Below are 20,185 nucleotides of genomic sequence, written 5' to 3' on the forward strand. Positions count from 1 at the left end.
TGCATTTAGCAACAGTAGTCAACTTAAGCCACAAGTGTAACATTAAACCACAGTCCAGTTACAATGATAGTAAGGGAATGAAGTGATAGGGTTCCAGCAAGTGGCCTTGTAATAGTCCAACCATTATACCAGAGGAGTATATTGTTGGAGCACCTTTTAGAACCTCATTTAGGCTTCCATTCATTTTCACATCCAACAATACTTGTTGAAGGTTTACTATGTGTTTGGCACTATTTTTGGTGCTAGAAATCCAGCTTCAAGCCCTCTGTAAAATGAGATGCCATTATTTGATGATTTGAACTGAGGTGAAAGATGGTCTAGTGGATACTATGTGCATAGGAAAAAAAATAGGGATTTTTCACAAAAAAGAGAAGGAATAATGGTCTCAGAAACAACAAGGAGGAGTGAGCATCATGTTGAGTTGTTTTCCCCACCCTGAGGTAGCCCACATGTGGGAGAAAAAGCAGAGTCTACTCAAGAGGGTACAGGAAACAAGGTGTCCGCAAGATAGAATCTAGCTACTGAGACAAAGATAGATGGAATATTTGGTGGAGCAGATGAGGATGTAGGTTTATCTGCTCATCATTAAGATGTTTGGGTTGGAAGGGAGAAGAACCTCGGTAGGTCAGGAAGGACGAAATATCAGAGCAATGCGGGAGTGAAGACTGGTAGGACCTGTGACTTGGCAGTGACCAGAATGATCAAAGTGTGAGGCTTGGGAGCTTAAGCTGGTCCCAACCAATTCCTGGGAGATAATGGGTTACTGATTCTTTGAATGTTTGGAAATTCTGTAACTGGATGCCAGGCATTGTGCATTTTACTTCTTTAGGTGTTGGGTATTTTTGTTTTCCTATAAATATTCTTGAGCTTTTTTTGAGGATGCAGGTAAATTCCTCAGAAATGGTTTAACCCATTGAGATCTTGCTTTTTATAACTTGGCATGTCTGGGGTTGTGCTCAGACTTGGGGTAATTATTCCTCACTGCTGAGGCAAGACCCTCCTATATGAATCTTCAGGTCTTCCTTGTCCTATATGAGTACTAGACCTTTTCTGTGGTTCCTTCTCTAGGCGTGGGTGGTTTGCTGTACTCACATACAGAGCTGAATATCTGAGGGGGCCATTTGATCTTTGAGATTCTCTTTCTCTGCAGCTTTCTCCTCTTTAGCCCCCTGTCCTTGGTATCCCTAAACTCTCAGAATTTACTCCTCAACTCAGGGAGTCCCCAGGCCCCTACTGGAGTTTCCTGGACTACTTTGTGGAAGTGGTCACGGCAATAAGCTAGGGAAATTGTGGGGCTCATCTTGTTAGCTTCCATCTCTCAGAGATGACTCTCCTTTTTGCCTGGTGGTTTATCACACAAACTTTTTTATATATTTTGTCTATTGTGTGGTTGTTTCAGTGGGACGGTAAATTCAGTCCCTGTCACTCCATCTTGCCTGGAAATGCAAGGCATTGGCCCTTTTAATACTCTGTGGTGATTCTAATACACAACCAAACTGAGAATCACTGCTATAAAAATCTGGCCCAGGTCGGGTTAAGGGTACTTCCATGGGAAGCCTCATGTAGAAAAAGTACAGAATTATAATATTATCACCTTTCTTTGTATTAAATTAAAACTAACATGTGTCAGAAAGTTTGTTGTTAATCATTTTCTTAAGCATATTTAGGAGAGGAAAATACATTTTTCAGTAGTATCCATAAATCCTTAAGGATTAAGAACATTTTCTGACATTAAGGCAATTTAAATTCCTTCTTCCTAATGTAACTGAGGTTCAGTCTGTTTTGCCCTATCTTCAGAGGGCCGTAATTTCTCATCCTTATTCTTAGAATCACAGATGCTAGGCTTCTAAGGGATCTTAAGGTAATCCCTTGACTTTTGGCAAGAATCACTCAAACTAAACCTGGCATGAGTCTCTCTAGCAATTAGAGACTTCCTTGGCAATCTCTTCTTCCAACTGGCTAGACTTTATTCATCTACAGAACAACATTTAGATATGTTTTTCAACACTTACTTAAGCTGACATTTGTTGATCATCCGACATATGCTAGGCTCTTATCGTCCTGTTCTTTTCAGAGCATTTGTGGTAAATTCTAGTTTTCTTTCTAATCCATTAAATGGTTGTAGGCTGCTATATCTAAATACATTATTATAGTGATTCTGATATAGAAGGTTAATTACTTCTTTACATGATCTTTGCATAGATTTATATGTAAATGTAGGAATGATAAATATCATGTTTCTGTTTCATTAACTGCCTAGGCCTATCAAAATTATGTTAAAAAGAATGGTGAAGAAAAATTACTTCCTGGACTTGACCTAAATCATAAACAACTGTTCTTCTTGAACTTCGCCCAGGTATTGCATCTCTCTTGATTGATAGATATGAAAATCATTTTGAGTTATAATTTCATAGTAAGTTAGATATTGCATGCTGAGTTTTCCTGTTTTAATCAATTGTGGCAGAGCATTTGATTGACTAACTTTCATTGTGTGTAGCAGACTGTCAGATCATATTAATGATAATTATGTCCCTGGTCGCCTATTATTGAACATTATTTGAAGAGTAATAGGTTGAGGAATGCAGAATTCCAATTTAATTTTTGCAGTAGGAACTTTGCTTTTGCTCCAGACTGCCCAAGCAAATAATCTTTGATGGAACCGAAGAACAGTGTTTTCTTTTTTCTATTTCTATCCCTAGGTGTGGTGTGGGACTTACAGGCCAGAGTATGCAATCAACTCCATTAAAACAGATGTGCACAGTCCAGGCAATTTCAGGTGCGTGGGTATGAACAGCTGTGAAGGTGCTCTAATATTGGCTCCATTACTTCAAATTTGGAAAGCTTTTTCTGACTCTGCTTCTATAAAATTTGGATATCTGGTGTTTTTCTTTTTTTTTTTTTTAATTCTTATTTATTTATTTATTTATTTAAGGATCTGAGAAAGGATTAACAAAACATCAGGATAAATGTTATATTTACACAAGCATAGCCTTGACTGGTCTTATCCTCAGAATGTACATGACCTAGTCTCAGTGCTTGATGGATTCCAACAAAGAAAATGACCTCAGAATAGTGGCTCTATTTAAAGCCAACAGAGGCATTTCTAAGCGTCTGTGAAAGCCCTAGAACCAATGAGCAGTAGTTCCGGAGAAAGATTTCCATTCAACATAAAGGGAAGTTTCTAGTATTTAGAGGTCCCAACATGGAGTAAAGTTACCCACAAAGCTCTAATAGAGTATGGTGAGGCAGAGGTCAGAGATCAATCCACCAGGAGTATTAGAGGAAAATTCTGTGCAGGGGAGAAAGTTGAGTTAATAATCTAAAGATCTTCCTAATCAGGAAACCTCAGAGAACATTGAATTGAAAGAAAATCAACCAACCAGAGTTTGAATGTTAAATTCTAGATCTGTATGTATCTATTTTAGGACTGAATTCTAAATTCCTACCCCATTCCATGTACTAAACCCTTCATCACCAATTTGCTAGTCAACAGCAGCACCTCTCAGGCATGAATGTATGAAAAGCAAATTAAAAATTTTGTAGGTTACTTGGGAAACAGAGTTTGAGAACAAAGAAAACTAATGGGCTAATTTTAAAAGCTCTTCCTAAAATAGACATGAGCGCACTGCCCAGATCATTCACTCCTGGGGGAAAAACACATTCAATTGTGAAACAATAAAATAGCACAATAGCACATTGAAAATGAAAGAATTTACTCTGCTTGTTTTAGTGTCATCAGTATCATCATCACATCATCCTTTAGTATTTGCCTTAACAGTTCTTTCAAAATTCATTTACTCAACAATTGTATATTGTATGCAGGCTAAGTTTAGTCTTGCTAGGATATCCAAATTAGCTTCTTTTTGGGTAATGATAACAAAAGTCCCTGCATCAGTTCTCATTATGGTTTTGTAACTTCTAGTTTTAATTTTTTTGAAATTTCATTTAAAATTTTTTCTTCCAGTTTTATTGAGATATAGTTAACATATAGCACTGTATAAGTTTACAATGTATAGCATAATGTTTTGATTTGCATATATCATGTAGTGATTACCACAGTAACTTAATTGAACATCCATCATCTCATATAAATACAAAACAAAACAAAAACAATTTTTTCCTTGTAATAAGAACTCTTAGGTTTTACTCTCTTAACTTTCATATATAACATATAGTGGTGTTAATTATATCTATCATGTTGCACATTACACCCCTTATACGTCTTTATCTTGTAAGTGGAAGTTTGTGCCTTTCAACTAGCTTTATCCAGTTCCCCTCCTCCCCACCCTCTGGCCTCTGGTAACTGCAAGTCTGATTGCTTTTTATATGACTATGTTTGTTTGTTTGTTTGCTTTCGAGTATAACTGACCTACAACAACACCATGTTGGTTCCTGAGGCACAACAGTGATTCAATAGCTTTAATTTTTTTTTTTTTTTTTTTTTTTTTTTGTCTTTTCTATGGCATAGGAGAGTCCCAGGCTAGGGGTCTAATCAGATCTGTAGATTCCGGCCTCCACTACAGCCACAGCTACGTGAGATCCAAGCTGCATCTGCGACCTACACCACAGCTCACGGCAATGCCAGATCTTTAACCCACTGAGCAAGGCCAGGGACCAAACCCTCAACCTCATGGTTCCTAGTCGGATTCGTTAACCACTGAGCCACGACGGGAACTCTTCTATTTGTCTTTTAAGGGCTGCATCCATGGCATATGGTGGTTCCCAGGGCAGGGGTCCAATCGGAGCTGTAGCCTTCAGCCTATGCCAGAACCACAGCAACGCAGGATCCGAGCCATGTCTGCCACCTACACCACTGCTCACGGCAATGCTGGATCCTCAAGCCGCTGAGCGAGGCCAGGGATGGAACCTGCGTCCTCATGGATGCTAGTTGGGTTTGTTAACTGCTGAACCATGATGGGAACTCCAATAGTTTTTTTTAAGTTGTCTTTTTTCTTACTGACATCATCAGACGTTAAGGTCCAACAATCTACTTCTGAGAATAGCAGAGAGAGCATTTATAATTTCACACAAACCACCATAACAATCTAATTTATCAAAGCTTTGCCTTGCATATTCTCATAAACCAAAGCATATATCCATAAAAAGCCTAGGTGAAGTTAAGTAATATTAATATAGCACTTTGTACATCTGGCACCCTCAGAGAACAAGAGGTGGCACATTAATTATTTGACAGCTAAAATTTGTCTCTTCAATATTAACATTTTTATCTTAGCCAATAAATTAAAATTTCTGTTTAAGTTTTCTAACTTCCTGCCTTTTTAACACAATTTCCTAAAGCAAACCTAAGCTTTCTTTTTTTTGATGACACAAAAAAAAGATTATTACCTATTGTTTATTAGGTTAGTGAAATCCTCAGAAGCTATAATGTGACCTATAATGTTCTGATAGGAATAAATTGTTCTGATTATTACCTACTGTTTATTAGGTTAGTGAAATCCTCAGAAGCTATAATGTGTTGAGTTATTTATTCCTATACTACGGAGCCATTAATGGTGATTTTTTTTGACTTTTCAGTTTGACTTTTTATTAGAGTTTTTCTATTTGTTTGTCTCTTCTCTAGTTCTCTGGTTACTATATTGCTTGCCCTCAGCAGTCCCATTCCTCTATTCCAAGGAGCTCAGAAAAATATATCCATACACTTTATGGTAAAAAATGAATGTAAGCTTCAAAGTAAGAAACATTTGCATTCAATCCATAGCTCTGCCATTTACGAGCTGTTCATTAACCTCTGAGTTTCAATTTCTTTATATATAAAATGAGGTTTAAATTATTACAGGAGTTCCTAGGAGGATTAATGTTAATATATATAAAGTGCCTATTACGTATACATGCTTGAAAATTAGTACTTGAATTACTTTTACATTAGAGAGATATGAACAGAGTAAGAGTTCCTATGAATAAACTATTTTTATTTTATTTTGCAACATTCCATATTAGCTATAGTCAAGGGCTTTTTTTGTGTCTATGTTCATTTCTTATGCCTGCATAGTTCAAAATGTCAGTAACTGATCACTGTTTACATGATAACATGGGTAAATATGTAATTGTATTCTACCTCTAATTTTAAACTGAAAACAATAATTATTACAAATATGTAAAAGCATTTGTAACTTTTATTTTCTTGTTCTAGCCCAAAAAGATGCCTCTTTGACTGTTTTTCATTCATAAGAGAAGTATGTGTTGATTTTTTTTTAAAGGGTAAATGGAATGCCAACCTTTTGTCAAGGAAATTATTATTTTCTCTGGAGGTGAAGGGATTTCCTTGGCAAAAGGTTGAGGTCACATTTAGTTTTGGAAACAGGCTGCTTCCTGGCTGTACAAAGTAAAACATTTTTTTAAAGAACCTTAAAAACTAATAGACATTGAGTTGCTATTGAAAAATTGTGCATAGTGTTTTCTGTAGAAATATTTCTGAAGCAGAGGGAGATTTTGTAACCTTATGCTTAAATAACCACAGTATTTTTTTTTAAGTCAAAGTATTGTTGCAATAAAGCTGAATCTATAAAATCATGTTAGGTCTAAGCTATAATTTTATTCCTCTTAACTAAAGTCTTATGTACTTTAAAACAAACTTCTGAAGTTTTAGTATTTAAAGCAAAAACCTTTCCCTGTGATAGTCTAGAATTTTAATTGACTTCTTTTTGGAATTCAGTTTTTGTTAGTTATCCAAAGTCACTTCAGGGAATGGTTGTTAATATTTACTATAAGGTCTATAAATGCATTTCTAAAGTTATTCAGATGTAATAGTTCTGTATAAGATATGAGGGTCTGATAATTTTTTAAAGTCCAAATAGACAAAATGGTAGCAATGTCTGTACTACCTAAATAGTAATGGGGCTAACTGAGATACTTAGATTGCTTGAAAGCATCTTTGAGTCAGAATAAAAGGTACTCTGTAGAACTAAGGCCACTAATTATGTAAGAAATGTTTTCCACAGCTTAATATCTATTACCTTTGAAAAAATATTCTTCCTAGCATTTTGTTTAGACATTTTCAAGTAATAGGGCTATTTTGTTCCTTATTATTCAATGACTTAGCATGTCTAAGCTAAACACTTAAAAACTTAAATGGATGTTTCCTCCATTTACTTTAAATATTAGCAAAAAGAACAAAAAAAGGAGATGTAGTGAGAGATTATTAAGAGAACTCATTGTTTGTAAAAAGCTCATTCAGTAATTAAAAAAAAAAAACAGTTAATTTCAGGAAGGAGTAGTCAGATATATGATAGGATATAAGGTCCATTCCTAGTTACCTGATGTTCGGCTCCACATCTCTTAGATATTTTCAACACAAATGATTATTTTACCGAGGGAATAAACAACCATAGTATGATAAAATAGCAACAGTACATATTTTACATAGTAAAGTAAAACTTTCAGTAAATTTCTTTAGGAAGTAATCAATAAACATTACTGTGTTTTCTTCTGTTATTATAAACACAAATACTACATAGTTTTGTATACCCTGAAATTCCTTTAAGAATACTGATGAAATACTATCCCATTCTTAGAGAAGGGATTCATTTTAATTAATAATGTATTCACTTTTTGAAATAGATTATTTATGTCCATCCAGAGATTGAATGTTATAAACAACCAAACAGTAATTAGAGTCCTAGGAAAGTAAGTGAAGCACTGGCACATTGTTGACCTAGTTATTCCGAATCAAATTATCTGAATTGAAGTCTTTGGATGGAAAGAGGGGAGCTAGAGTGGAGATGGAGGGCTGAGTGTACCTTAGTGAGAGTTTTGCTGTGTGGCCAGTTCCCAGTGGTGTTTTGTGAAGACTTTCTCATTTTTGAGGTGGTGGGTTTTTTGGTTTTTTTTTTTTTTAATTTCTTTAATATTTTTGTAAAAGATATAGATTTAAGTCTTGGGTTTGGATATTTTTACTGAAGTCCCTATATGGTGATCCCTAAGCCACAATTTCTTGAAAAAATGTTAACAAATAAAAACAAGAAGAACAACTCTTCCAGCCAGTGACTCTCAAATGCTTACCCTGTCCCTCAGGGAGCTTGTCCCCAGTTAGAGAAACAGTCAGATCACAGGATACTACCCCTCAGCCAGTGTCCAGGGCTTCCTAAAGTGGGAAGAGGATCAGAGTAAATGAATCAAAACCCCTCCCTGCCTCAGGGTTCATGAGCCTAGAAACGTAAAGACCAAATACTAATATAAATCTCTGATGGCTAAAATCTTCTTATTCTTACATATATGATCACTTTGACCACATAGCAAGTGAATTTGTTCTTGAACTTTCAGGTGTAAAAAATGACACATTAGTAGTAGTAGTAATAGCAGTAGTAACAGTAGTCATCAAATTAATTTGAACTCTCAGCCCCACTCTAAGCCGGGAGGAGAGAAATTTAATTTCACTCATTTTCAGCCTACTCCTTTCCAGGGTTACATAGGAATCCAAAGGCATCTTATAAGCCTGGAAATTGGGGAATAACCTCCTTCTCCAGCTTGCCATAGTCACTGCTGATATCTTTGCAGTCCTTCAGCTCTGGCTGAAGTCAGGTGGCTCCATTTCCTTGCATCGGCCATGGTCAAAGGCTGCAGGAGTCACTATTGTTCCTGATGTTCAGCCTTTCCAAGAGCCACCGGCCATCCTGTCAGGTCCTCTCAGGGCCCTGCTCAGAAGGAAAGGCACATCCTTGTCATTCACACAGCCTGCCCCTGCTGGGCCCCTTCAGATTTGGGGAGACCAGTCTTTTCCTCTCCAGTGGAATAGTAGACCTTAATTTCTCTGCTCTACCCTCCCCAACCTCAACCACTCCCTAGCTTTATACCAGGAAGATTCCTTTCAGTCTTTAAGACTCCTCTAGGAGTCCTCAAAAACATCCAACCAGGAAAGTTTACATGCTCCCTGAAGGTGATGTGGTGATGTGTGACACATTAGTGAATTAAGAAATTCGATATGGAATGGAGCTAGGGAAGGGAAATGTTTTCCTTCTCCCCAGTTGGTCTATAGCAGCAAATAAACCAAAAGCACAGCACAGTGTTTTCCTTCATAATACCCTGTTACTATCTGCCTAGAATCCCCATGACCAGGTGACAGGCTCATTCATTTTGTCCAAAGTCCTACAATAAGCGCTGTGCTGGGCTTTGGTGATACAGCAGGGAGCAAGGTACACACAGTATTTTGCCCTCATAGAAATTACAGTGCAGAGGGTATGTCAGAAAGTAAAGAGGGAGAACAGATAATTGCATGTCATGATAAGTGCTGTGACAGGCTAGCACAGGTGGGAGGGACTCATGGGGACAGTTTCCAAGAAGGCCTCTGAGGAGGCTTGAGAAAGCAGGGGCAGGAGGGCTGAGAAAGAGTTGGCCAAGTAGTCACCGAGGAGTAACTTTCCAGGGAGTGGGGCAGGCAGACCAGCAGAAAGGGAAAGAGCCTGGCCAGTTTGAGGAATAGAAGGTGGATCAGTGTAGTTTGAGCCTAATGAGGAACAGGAAGAGAAACATCCCCTGTGGAGGTGTGGCAGGTAGGCTGGAGCCATTAGGACATTGGAGGCAGTGGAGAGGAGCTTAAATTTCCTTCAAGCCTCTGGAAAGTTTGAAGTAAGAGGATTATGGGACTTGATTTAAATTTTAAAGATCGCTTGCTTGCTGTGTGGAGAATGGGTTAGAGGGGAGAGAAATTCTAGGACATGTATTCACATTCATATAACTGCCATGTAAGGAGATCTCAGTAAATCAGAATGTACACCTAGTCTTGCTGTAACTCTAGTCCTTTTGCCTCCCAGATCCCTGTCCCCAACCCAAGGAGGCTGAGGGGGAAAGGTCCCAATGGCAAGAGAAGGGAAGGAACTGGTTCAGGGTTGATGGGAAAACATCACCTTTGCATCATGGCATGGGCCTGTCTGTCTCTCATTTGCTGCTTGGTGCCAATAGTGGGTTGTTTTTGCCCACTGGGGTCAGAGATAAGAGGAAGTTGTCATTTTACCAACCCTTTACAGTTATTCAGGCTGAATCCAGTTTGTGATATCAGTGGGGTTCTTTTGGGAAAAAAGAAAATAATTGTTATCTTCCCTATTAAGTCAACTCAACAAATATCTATTTAAATTCTGTTATATTAAACATTATTGTGTGAGCCTTTTCGAGATAAAGAAATCATTTTATTCTTTGACCAAACCCTTCTTAAAATAACTGTAATTCCAAATATGAATTTTACATTTATTTTAAAAACACATATAGAGTGTTTATAAGTTAACTCCCAATAACAACCTTAAGATACAGGCACAGATATTATATGCATTTTACAGAAAAGGAAAACTGAGGCACAGTAGAGGCTAATTTTTTTACTTCTTTTATGGCTGCACCCACAGCATATGAAAGTGCCCAGGCCAGGGAATGAATCTGTACAGCAGCTGTGACCTACACTGAGGCTGTGGCAAAGCCAGATCCTTAACTCACTGCACCATGCTGGGGATCAAACCTGCACCTCCAAAGCGACCTGACCTGCTGCAGTCACATTCTTTTTTTTTTTTTTTTTTTTGTGGCATGTGGAAATTCACAAGCTAGAGGTCAAATCAGAGCTGCAGCTGCTGGCCTGTGCCATAGCAACAGAGGATCTGACCCATGTCTGCAGCCTACACCACAGCTTGCAGCAATGCTGGATCCTTAACCCACTGAGCGAGCCCAGGGATCAAACCTGCATTCTCACAGATACTAGTTGGGTTCATTACCTTTGGGCCCCAACAGGAACTCCTGCAGTCCCATTCTTAACCTGAACAGAGACTAAATAAATACAGCTCATCACCAGGATTCATACCATGCAGTCTGTCTTCAAAATCTATGCTTTTGACTTCTATAGTTTGTTATCTCTCCATTTAAAATTCTTGTTAATGAAAATGAATGGACTCATTCTATCAGGTTTTTTCTTTTCGTTTTTCCTTTTAAACTGAATGTCGCAAACCCACTTATTTGACCTGCATAAAGCAGTTCTGTAGAGGTCCTCCTTGGTAGAGATATGAATAGCAAATGCTGATGGTGTCTTTTGTTTGTTCTGCAGGATTATTGGGACTTTGCAGAACTCTCCTGAGTTTTCAGAAGCTTTTCATTGTCACAAGAATTCATACATGAATCCAGAAAAGAAATGCCGGGTTTGGTAATCTTCAGAAGTGATGCAGCCCTTGGCTAGACTTGCCCACACCACAGAAATGGGTGAACTCTATCCAAGAGGAAAAGGGCCAGAAAGATCACTGTGATTACATGGAGGTAGTTCACAGAGATGAAAGCATTATAATAAAATGAAGTTAGGTTATTCTGGAAAAGATGTGGAGGGAGGAGGGGGTCTAATGTCAAACCAATCACTTCTCACTGTGTAAATAATACTTAATCTCTACAGGTAATATTACTATTCATTTCTGGTTCTCATATGATCTGCTATTTTGATGTTGTTTCTTGATATAGACCAGGATTTCTAATCAAAGGGAGAAAGAAGAGGTGGAAGAATTCAACTGGCACCAAAAGCACAGCACAGCAGTGACATGAGAGTTAAAAACACGTTGCCTATGTACTAATTGTTACTTTTATTTGCAACATTTATGCTCCTTCGAAACTCTTCCAAAGAATTCTTTTACATACTGGGGCCTTGGGACTTAACATAGTTTTAATCTAATTTTGTCAATCATCATTTATTCATTCTGAGAGCATTGTATTTTAAGCACTCTTAGGGCTAAAATGAATGTCTAAAACTGTTTTTTGTTGTATCTGCTTTGACTGATAATGAGATTCTTGAGGTTCCCTGCAGTTTTCTAAGCAATTTCTCGTTCTCTCTCACAAAACTTGGTCTTTTTAAGAGATTTGTAGTAATGTATAAATAATAATTTTTATATTTAATTAACTGCATTTATGACTAAGTAATTATTATAGGTAATCATTGAATTTTGGAGCTTCAGACCAAGACAGTTATGAACCAATATCTGTAAAGTGATGTACAGATGAAGATTTGAAACTTTTTAAACTTATAAATCATATTGATAAAAAGCTTTAAGCACAAAACTTGGGTTAAAAATTATCATTGGACATTTGTTTAAAGATACATAAGAGTTGTGGTTTACAAACAGGATTTCTAAAATTAAATGTGTCCCTGGAGTGGATATGATCAAAGGACAAAAGTGCATCTATGTGGCTCCGTCTCTCCTTAGCTTTTCTGGTTTGTCATCTGATGGGAATATTTTGATAATAAATTGAAATTGTGAACTCATTACTCACTAAGCTTATTGGGCCAGCCATCTAGCTTTGGAAAGTGCATTTCTGAATAGAAATGCGAGGCGTCTGTGTATCCAACGACTTGCTTCTATATTCTAATACGTAGAGTTCAGGGAAGGGAAGGGCTAATCCCTGGTGGCAACTCAGCTCTTCAGGCTTTCATGTTCTCTTTTCCTGTCCTGTTGGCTAGTTGACTTCATTTCATTACTTCATTACTGTTTTACAAAAGAGATCCAAAATCCTTATTTTTCCTAACAAAGCATGAAAATGAAGGAATGTTCTAAACATGAGTGTTGGTTTTCCAGCCTCTTGAAGAATGCCCATTTATGTGTCTTTTAAAAATGGTATTGATGAATTTCTGTCGTGGCACAGCGGAAATGAATCCGACTAGGAACCATGAGGTTATGGGTTTGATCCCTGGCCTCGCTCAGTGGGTTAAGGATCCGGCGTTGCTGTGAGCTGTGATGTAGGTCGAAGACGCAGCTTGGATCTGGATCTGGCGTTGCTGTGGCATAGGCCGGCAGCTGCAGCTCTGATTCGACCCCTAGCCTGGGAACCTCCATATGCCACAGGTGAGGCCCTAAAAAAGACAGTAAATAAATTAATATATTTAAAAAATGGTATTGAAATATAACATGTACCAAAATTTCATAAAGCGTAAGTATACAGCTCTGTGAACTTTCTCCAGCTGAACACATCCCTGTAGCCAGGACCTATAAGAAATAGAACATCACCAGCCCCCTAGGAACCCTTTGCCCCAACTATTACTTCATTTTTCCAAAGACAACTACTGTCCTGACCTCTAATATCATACATTACTTTTGTCTGGTTTTATCTTTTATGTAAATACAATCATTCAGCATATATCTTTTGTGTCTGGCTTCTTTCACTCACCTTTACATTTGTGAGACTCATCTGTATTGTTGCATGTGATTGTGGATCCTTTGTTCTCATTGCTGATTAATATTCTATTGTGTGACTGTACTATGGTCCATCCCTTCCGTTGTTGCGCTTGAGAAGTTTCCAGTTTGGGACTGTTACAAATAGTGCAAGTATAAACACGCTTGCATATTACCATCTTTATTTACTTGAGATTTTAATGGACTAATTTGTATTAAGTCCTTCCTAAAATTATTACAAATTTTGAAAATATAGTTTCAAACTAATCATGAATAGCCTTATCTTTTCCCCCTTTATCACTACCACCTTTGGTGTGGCTAAGTATACTTCTATGTATATTTCCTTAAAAGAAACTTAAAACATTCCTAAGTAATATTAATAGTTGGAGCAGTTGGAGCATTGAGCTCTGAAGAGAATAACTGTCTCTGAACTATTTAATTTCCATCCTGTCAGAACAGCTGAAGAACCAGAACTGAAGAGTCACTAGTGCAAATTATAAAAAGGCACTAGACTCCCCACTGCTAGCTCTTAAAAACATCAGGCTCCTATCCTTATGGAATAATTTGAAGTTTTCTGGAAAAAAGGCTTCTCCAGTGCCTGGATTTTTTATCTCTAGAAATATAAGACTTTCTGAGGCTAAGGGATAGATGTCAGTCAGAATGCCAACACCTCCCCATCCCTCACACATGCAGGCATCACTAATTGTACGTGCCACGTTGCTGAGTTGTATAGGATCATACAGTCCCTTGTAATCGCTCCCGGTCATTACAGATATGGATTAAATCCATCTGTAATGAAGTCACATGTAAGTCTAACCATCTCCGAATCCTGGTCAAGAAAAGAGTTAAGCTGAGACACCAAGGATTGGGAGCCGATGCCACTCTGGGATGAAGATAGGAAGTTCTTGGCAACATCCTTGGTAAGGGCATATGCTCCATGCTGTACTTCTAGGTGCAAAGTGGAAAGTATGCTATTCTGGGAGAACAGTCCTTTCTTACACTTATCCTATTTTGCCACTAATGACAAAATGACTTTGGGCCTTTGATCTATTCTCTTGGCCCTCTGCTTTTCCCATTGAAGTAAAGAGAAGTGGATTTGGTTGGTAGTCCTCATGTCATTCCCTTTCTGTGAACCCCAGTTTCCCTATTATCTCTTCCTGGCTTGGGACAATATTCCCAAGCCATGAGCTTTAGATTCAGAGCCACCCAAGGTTGAATTGTGGTTTAAACTCCTTCTAGCCTTTGGCAAGTAGTTTAAGAAATCTTGGTCTACTTTTTTTTTTTTTAATCAAAGAGTTAAAGGCTTCTTTTCTGAGCCCCTGCATGTTATATCCTAACATCAGCCTCCTTAGTTACATATGTCCCATGTTGCCTTACTCTTAATTTGTTTCCAAGTTAAGAACCATTGCATAAAATAATCTCAAAACTCCCATGTACATGTCTGAGTCCGGTTAGATCACATTATAATTCAAAGAACAAAGGCCAGAGTTTTATCAAGTACTGTTGTTAGAGTTTTCTCAAAAATCTTTATCACTCCTATTGTCATAGGTGTAACTATTAGTTTAGAAATAAAATTCCACCCTATTAAAGATGGAAAATCAGAAAATTTTATAGGTTCCAGGTTCAAAAATACAAAATAAAAACAAATATTTCATACTATTGTTTTTATTCCTAGTCAGCTCTGTTCTAGCCTCCCCACCTCCATCCTTCCACTAGTACTACCCCCCATGTAAACCTTCACAACATTTATGTCTTGAAAATTAAGGCCAAATGGAGCTTTTAATCTCTATAATCTTTTACTTCTTGCTAGCTTCAAAGTGAATTTCTTTAAAAAACAAATGATAGAAACTATTTTACCAGTATTTTATTTTCATCATGCCATTCTTACAAAGATTTGTTTTCAAAAGTTAAGAGTAGTAGTTCCTGTCGTGGCCCAGTGGTTAACCAATCCGACTAGGAACCATGAGGTTTCGGGTTCAATCCCTGGCCTTGCTCAGTGGGTTAAGGATCTGGCATTGCAGTGAGCTGTGGTGTAGGTTGCAGACGTGGCTTGGATCCCGAGTTGCCGTGGCTCTGGCGTAGGCCGGCAGCTACAGCTCCGATTTGACCCCTATTCTGGGAACCTCCATATGCCGAGGGTGCAGCCATAGAGAAGACCAAAAAAAAAAAAAAGTTAAGAGTAAAGGTTTCCAAATGCTAGGGAGTTACAGGCATAATCAGATGATTTGGGCTGGAGCCAAAAGTGCTTTTGTGCACAGTCTGAGAATTGAGGAACATGATTTTTGGTTCATCAGGTGGAGAGAGGAGTCACATGTGACTGGTGTCCAAGTGGCGCATGCTTATTTCATTCTAATCTTTTCTTTAACAATGTTGTCTTAATTTCAAGTCCTTTGCTTTTTTTGCATTTTCTCTAAAACAATGAGAAACACTGCTAGCATTTTCAGCCTCACAGCCAAATTGCTTCTATTTTGTTGTTTGATAGGGCAGAGCTTCTAGGTTGTGCAAATGAAGGGTGGCAGAAGAATGAGCATTGGCTCTTGCTGGACGCAAGGATGGGCTCTCAGCCTGGGCATGAAGAAAGGCAAAGTCCAGCTATTGTGAACTTATTTTCACACTTCTGGATTTCCTTTTACCCCAAACTAACAATTTTCCCCCACATCTATCAGGCATCTGACAGATGTATCAGTTGAACATCTGGTTCAACTTCTGTAAATTCACTTTCTGTCATTTCTGACTCAATCATCCCAACTTATCGTGCGTTCTGAAAGTTTACTCTACATCCAGGAGGACAGAAATGGGGTCAAGTACCTGAATTATCAATTACCTTGGTGTTAATCCTTCAACACCCATGCTACCCACACACTGTGTTCCCTGCAAAATGGTGTCAAAGATGTAAAGCCAAGATGGTCACAGCAGCTTTATCCATGATATCAAAGAAATAGGAAGGAAAAACAACTGAACAGCAGAAAATGTTTAGATTTGTTTAAAGAATATATGAAAAGAACACGGTGCTGAGTATGCACTATGATTTCAATTTTGTTACATATTGGAGTTCTCTTATGGCACAGGTGGGTTGAAAATCTGGCGTTGCCAATGAAGCAGTTAAGCTCAACTTCTGTGGTGCAGGTTTGATCCCTGCCCCAGGAACTTCATATCCCACGGGTGTGCACCACCCCCCGCCAAAAAAAAAATACTCTTGTATAGAGAAAAAGTTGGAAAAAATATATGCCAAAAATTAATGGGAAATGTCTCTGATGATGTTACAGATGATTCTTATTTCCTTTTCTTCCTCCATTTAAAGTATTTCTATAATGTAAAAACAGTACATTTTAAGAGTCATTTTTAAAATGACATTTAGCTTAAAGGAAGAAGTGTGGAAGAAAAGATGGAAGGGAGGGAAATAACAGGAAGTTGACCGAAAAAGAGATATATAATTCCCCTGGGTGTAAGATGTGTTGCCTTATTTAAGAAGCTATTCAGTTTGGCATCTCAGTCTATTTGGACCCAAGGAATCTGGTGTGGAGGATTTGGGTCAGGAGCCTCCCTCCCCCTGCAGGCCCAATCTCAAATGTGTGGGTGGTTCTGGCACACACTGCTTAACATGGGGCAGGGGAATTGGGCGGACTTCCCACTGAGCGTGCTTGAAGGGGTACTGGGAGAACAAAGCAAGTGCTCTAGAAAGGTTTGAGTTTTTATTCCCCTGAAAATGCTAAAGGCCTAGACTGATCTGGCGACACTCTCCCTTTTGGTCTCCTGTACGAAACACTCGAATTTGCCCAACCCTGACCAAAGATAAAGATAACAACCTATGACTGTGAAACAAAGACAATAAATTATGCAGCGATCAAGACTAAATGCCCTACCTGGTCAGCACCATGATTTACTATGGGGTCAGATGCTAACGTTGAGAGGTTGAGCAGGGAGGAGGCAACAGGATACAGCTAAAACTGATTGTGTTGACTCCCATTACCAAATTTAGGGTAAGTAAAAGTAACTGGGCTTCTGTCCATGTGTGTACTTTATGATTGCCAATCAACTTTCTCCAAAAGGAAGCCATGCTGGTCAACCGTGCTGGCCTGGAAGATCCTCTGCTTCCTTCTTACGGGAAGTGCAGGCTCTAACTGCAGTACATTTAACAAATCCTAGAGAAAAACCAATTGGCTAGTTTCGAGAAAATGCTGACCCATGTGACTAGACCACAGGGAAGTGAGGAGGGTGTAGAAATTATGGTCATTAAGTCCCTACAAAGCAGAAGAGCAGTTTCCCAAAAGAAGAAAAGTGCCATTCCTACCAGTGATAAGAAACAGATGTCTAAAATACCAATAATAATCAGATATATTTCTTAAAAGCTTGGTAAAACATCTCAGATTGTATTACATTGTTCATATTACATTTTGAATAGGTGTCAATTTTAATTTTGTTTGACCAAAATAAAGACATTATGCATTTCACTTAGATTTAATATTTAAGAAAAAAAATTTTAATGAAAGTGGGTGGGAAGAGAAATAACACTTATTATTGTGAGCAAGGGAGGCTCATGATTTAGTTGTTTGTATAAAGTTTCCATTTAATGTAACTCTCCCATGAGTTCATGTTCATACTCCTATTTTACAGATGATGAATTTGAGTTTCAGAGAGTATAACTGATTTGCCCAAGTTCACAGAGAGTAAATGACAATGAAGACCAGGGACCAAACCAGGGTATTTTGAAGTCCAAAGCTTTATAAATTTACCATCAGAGTTCTCTACATCACTGTAAAATGTATTTTGGCCTATCAAAATCAACTCATTTGTAGCTAATAATTCCCCAACATATATCTTTTATAAAAAAAATATATTTTCCAATTTATTGTTATATAAGCCTTTGTTATTTTTAAAAGAATGTTCAGTATTTTAAACAATTATAGCAGTAAATACTTACTGAGCATCTGTTATATTCAAGGTACTATATCCAAAGCAAAATCATAAAAATAGCTAGAAAAGAAAATAAGATAAAGTAAGATTCTTTGGTTGGCACTACAGTTGTCCACTAGACCCATTCAGTTACTCATTGACCAAATGTTGGGCACCTTTTATGTGTGATGCACTATATCATATATGAAAGTCATTATAAGATTATCTTATATTGGGAATTAGAAAATAAATGAAAATAGCTGGGATTTTAATATAGTAGAGCTACTGAAATGTACATAAACATGTTATGCTGCAGCTGGATGATGTGCCAATAGATAAAGAGAAATACAATTTGAGATTTCAGAGGAATTTCCCAGTATGGCAAAGACATATCGTTGGAAGTAACACTTGTTTTTCAAGTACTTTATGCTATTCTCAAACTTTATTCATTATTTTACTTTGGAAGAAGTTCTGTGCATTTCTTGCATTTGCTAGAAGTTGTGTGATAAGGATAACATTCATTCCTATTCCTGGAAATTAAGAATGCTACTCTTATTCCAGTCCTGTTGCAAAATCACTGTTCTCAGCAAATAATGAATTTCTCTGCCTTTGCATCGTCTCAGAATTAAAATCAGAATAAAGATCAAGACCTTCTCCAAACCAGAAGGCAGGTAGATGGAATGTTTTGCAAATTGAACCTTTTGGTGATGGTGAAAGGTGTCAGTGCAGAACTAGGGCACAGTGTCATGGAAAAATCTGAATCCAGAAAGATCCTGATAGACCCAGGGACATGCAGGGTCAAATCGAAGACAAGCCAGATGGCTTCACAGGCAGCAATTTGCTCCTCTAAGCTTCAATTTCCTCCTTTTTAAAATGGCCATAATCACATGTACCTCTCTGGAAAGGATACTGTACCAGTTGCCAGTAAAATATATTTTCAGTGACATTGAAGTTTAATATTTTGTTTAAGCCTGTGGGTCTTTAAAAACATGAGGGATTTTGGCTTTAAGATTAGAATTTTGTTTTTTGCTTTTTACCTTATTATCTGTCCTGTTGCTCTAGGTGAGTCCCTGTTGAATCATTTTTCTCACTAGATGCTCTTGAAATAGAAAAGGCACAAAACGTACAGTCCTTTAAATAGCAGAGGATTTCTTCAAAAGTAAAAAGAGCAAAAGCAACACACTCAAAACATAATTGAAGTTTTGAGCGAGATAATAATTTGGGGGAAAACAGTTTATGCAAGTACCTTCCTTTGCTCAGAAAATGGCATTGGCCCAGAGACCTCAGGAAAGCTATTTAACTCCTTTGAAACTTAGTTTGGTCAGAAGTAAAGTGTAAAAATTAAAATGCATTTTTGTCCTGTGGTTATGTAGTAGGCAGAATAGTGTATCCCCACCCCTGGCCCAAGATGTCCACATCCCAATTTCCAGAACCTGTGAACATGTTAAGGTACAAAGTAAAGGGGCATTGAGGCTTGCAGACGGAATTAAGCTTGCTGATCATCTGACCTTAAGAAGGTGAGAATAGGTCAGGTTATCCAGGTGGGCCCAGTATACTCACAAGTGTCCTTAAAAGTGAAGAGAGAGCTAGAAGTCAGAGCCATGAGATAAGAAAGAGCCACCACCTGTGGTGACTTGAGGAAGAAGGAAGAGGTTCACAAGCCAAGGAGTGCAAGCAGCTTCTAGATGCTGGAAAAGATGAGGGAGCGGATTCTTACCAAGATCCTCCAGTAGGAACCAGCCCTGATAACACCTTCATTTTGGCCCAAGGAGACCACTGTCAGATTTCTGACCTACAGAACAGTAATGTAACGAATTTATGTTGTTACTAACTTTGTAGTGATTTTTTGCAGCTGTAGAAAATACATGCTATAAGTAAATATCATTATATAATATTTCAGAATTTTTTAAACTTTTCTAAAATTATGCTAAGCTGAGGTATTTTCTTCTAATGGCAAAAATATGCAATTATAAAAAGTCAAAAGAATATTTATAATTCTTATCTGTTATTAGTGAAGCATATGTCAGTTTGAGATAAGTAGATATGAGTTGCCATTATTCTCAACTAATCTGAGTAGTCATAATTGATTCACTCACGTAGACTAAAACATTGGCCTTTATAAAATAAACGTAATCCATCTTACAGAGGTTAGGTAC

General features: G+C 37.8%; 1 protein-coding gene across 13 annotated transcripts in view; it reads left to right on the forward strand.

The window, feature by feature from the left end:
• Positions 1 to 12,243, forward strand: part of MME (membrane metalloendopeptidase) — a 104,972-nt gene extending 92,729 nt beyond the window's left edge. For 12 of the 13 annotated variants that reach the window (XM_021069693.2, XM_084986761.1, XM_084986762.1 and 9 more), the window contains 3 exons: positions 2,261 to 2,356; positions 2,700 to 2,776; positions 11,036 to 12,232. In XM_021069693.2, coding sequence (XP_020925352.1) covers positions 2,261 to 2,356; positions 2,700 to 2,776; positions 11,036 to 11,135 — 273 coding nt within the window. In that variant the 3' untranslated portion in view covers positions 11,136 to 12,232. 13 annotated transcript variants of the gene reach the window in all.
• The last annotated feature ends 7,942 nt before the right edge of the window (positions 12,244 to 20,185 follow it).

This window comes from Sus scrofa, chromosome 13 (genome assembly GCF_054392235.1).
Source record: "Sus scrofa isolate SSC_HxYL_T2T_F1_AM1 chromosome 13, Sscrofa_HxYL_maternal_Yorkshire_Landrace_v2.0, whole genome shotgun sequence".
Lineage (NCBI taxonomy): Eukaryota > Metazoa > Chordata > Mammalia > Artiodactyla > Suidae > Sus > Sus scrofa.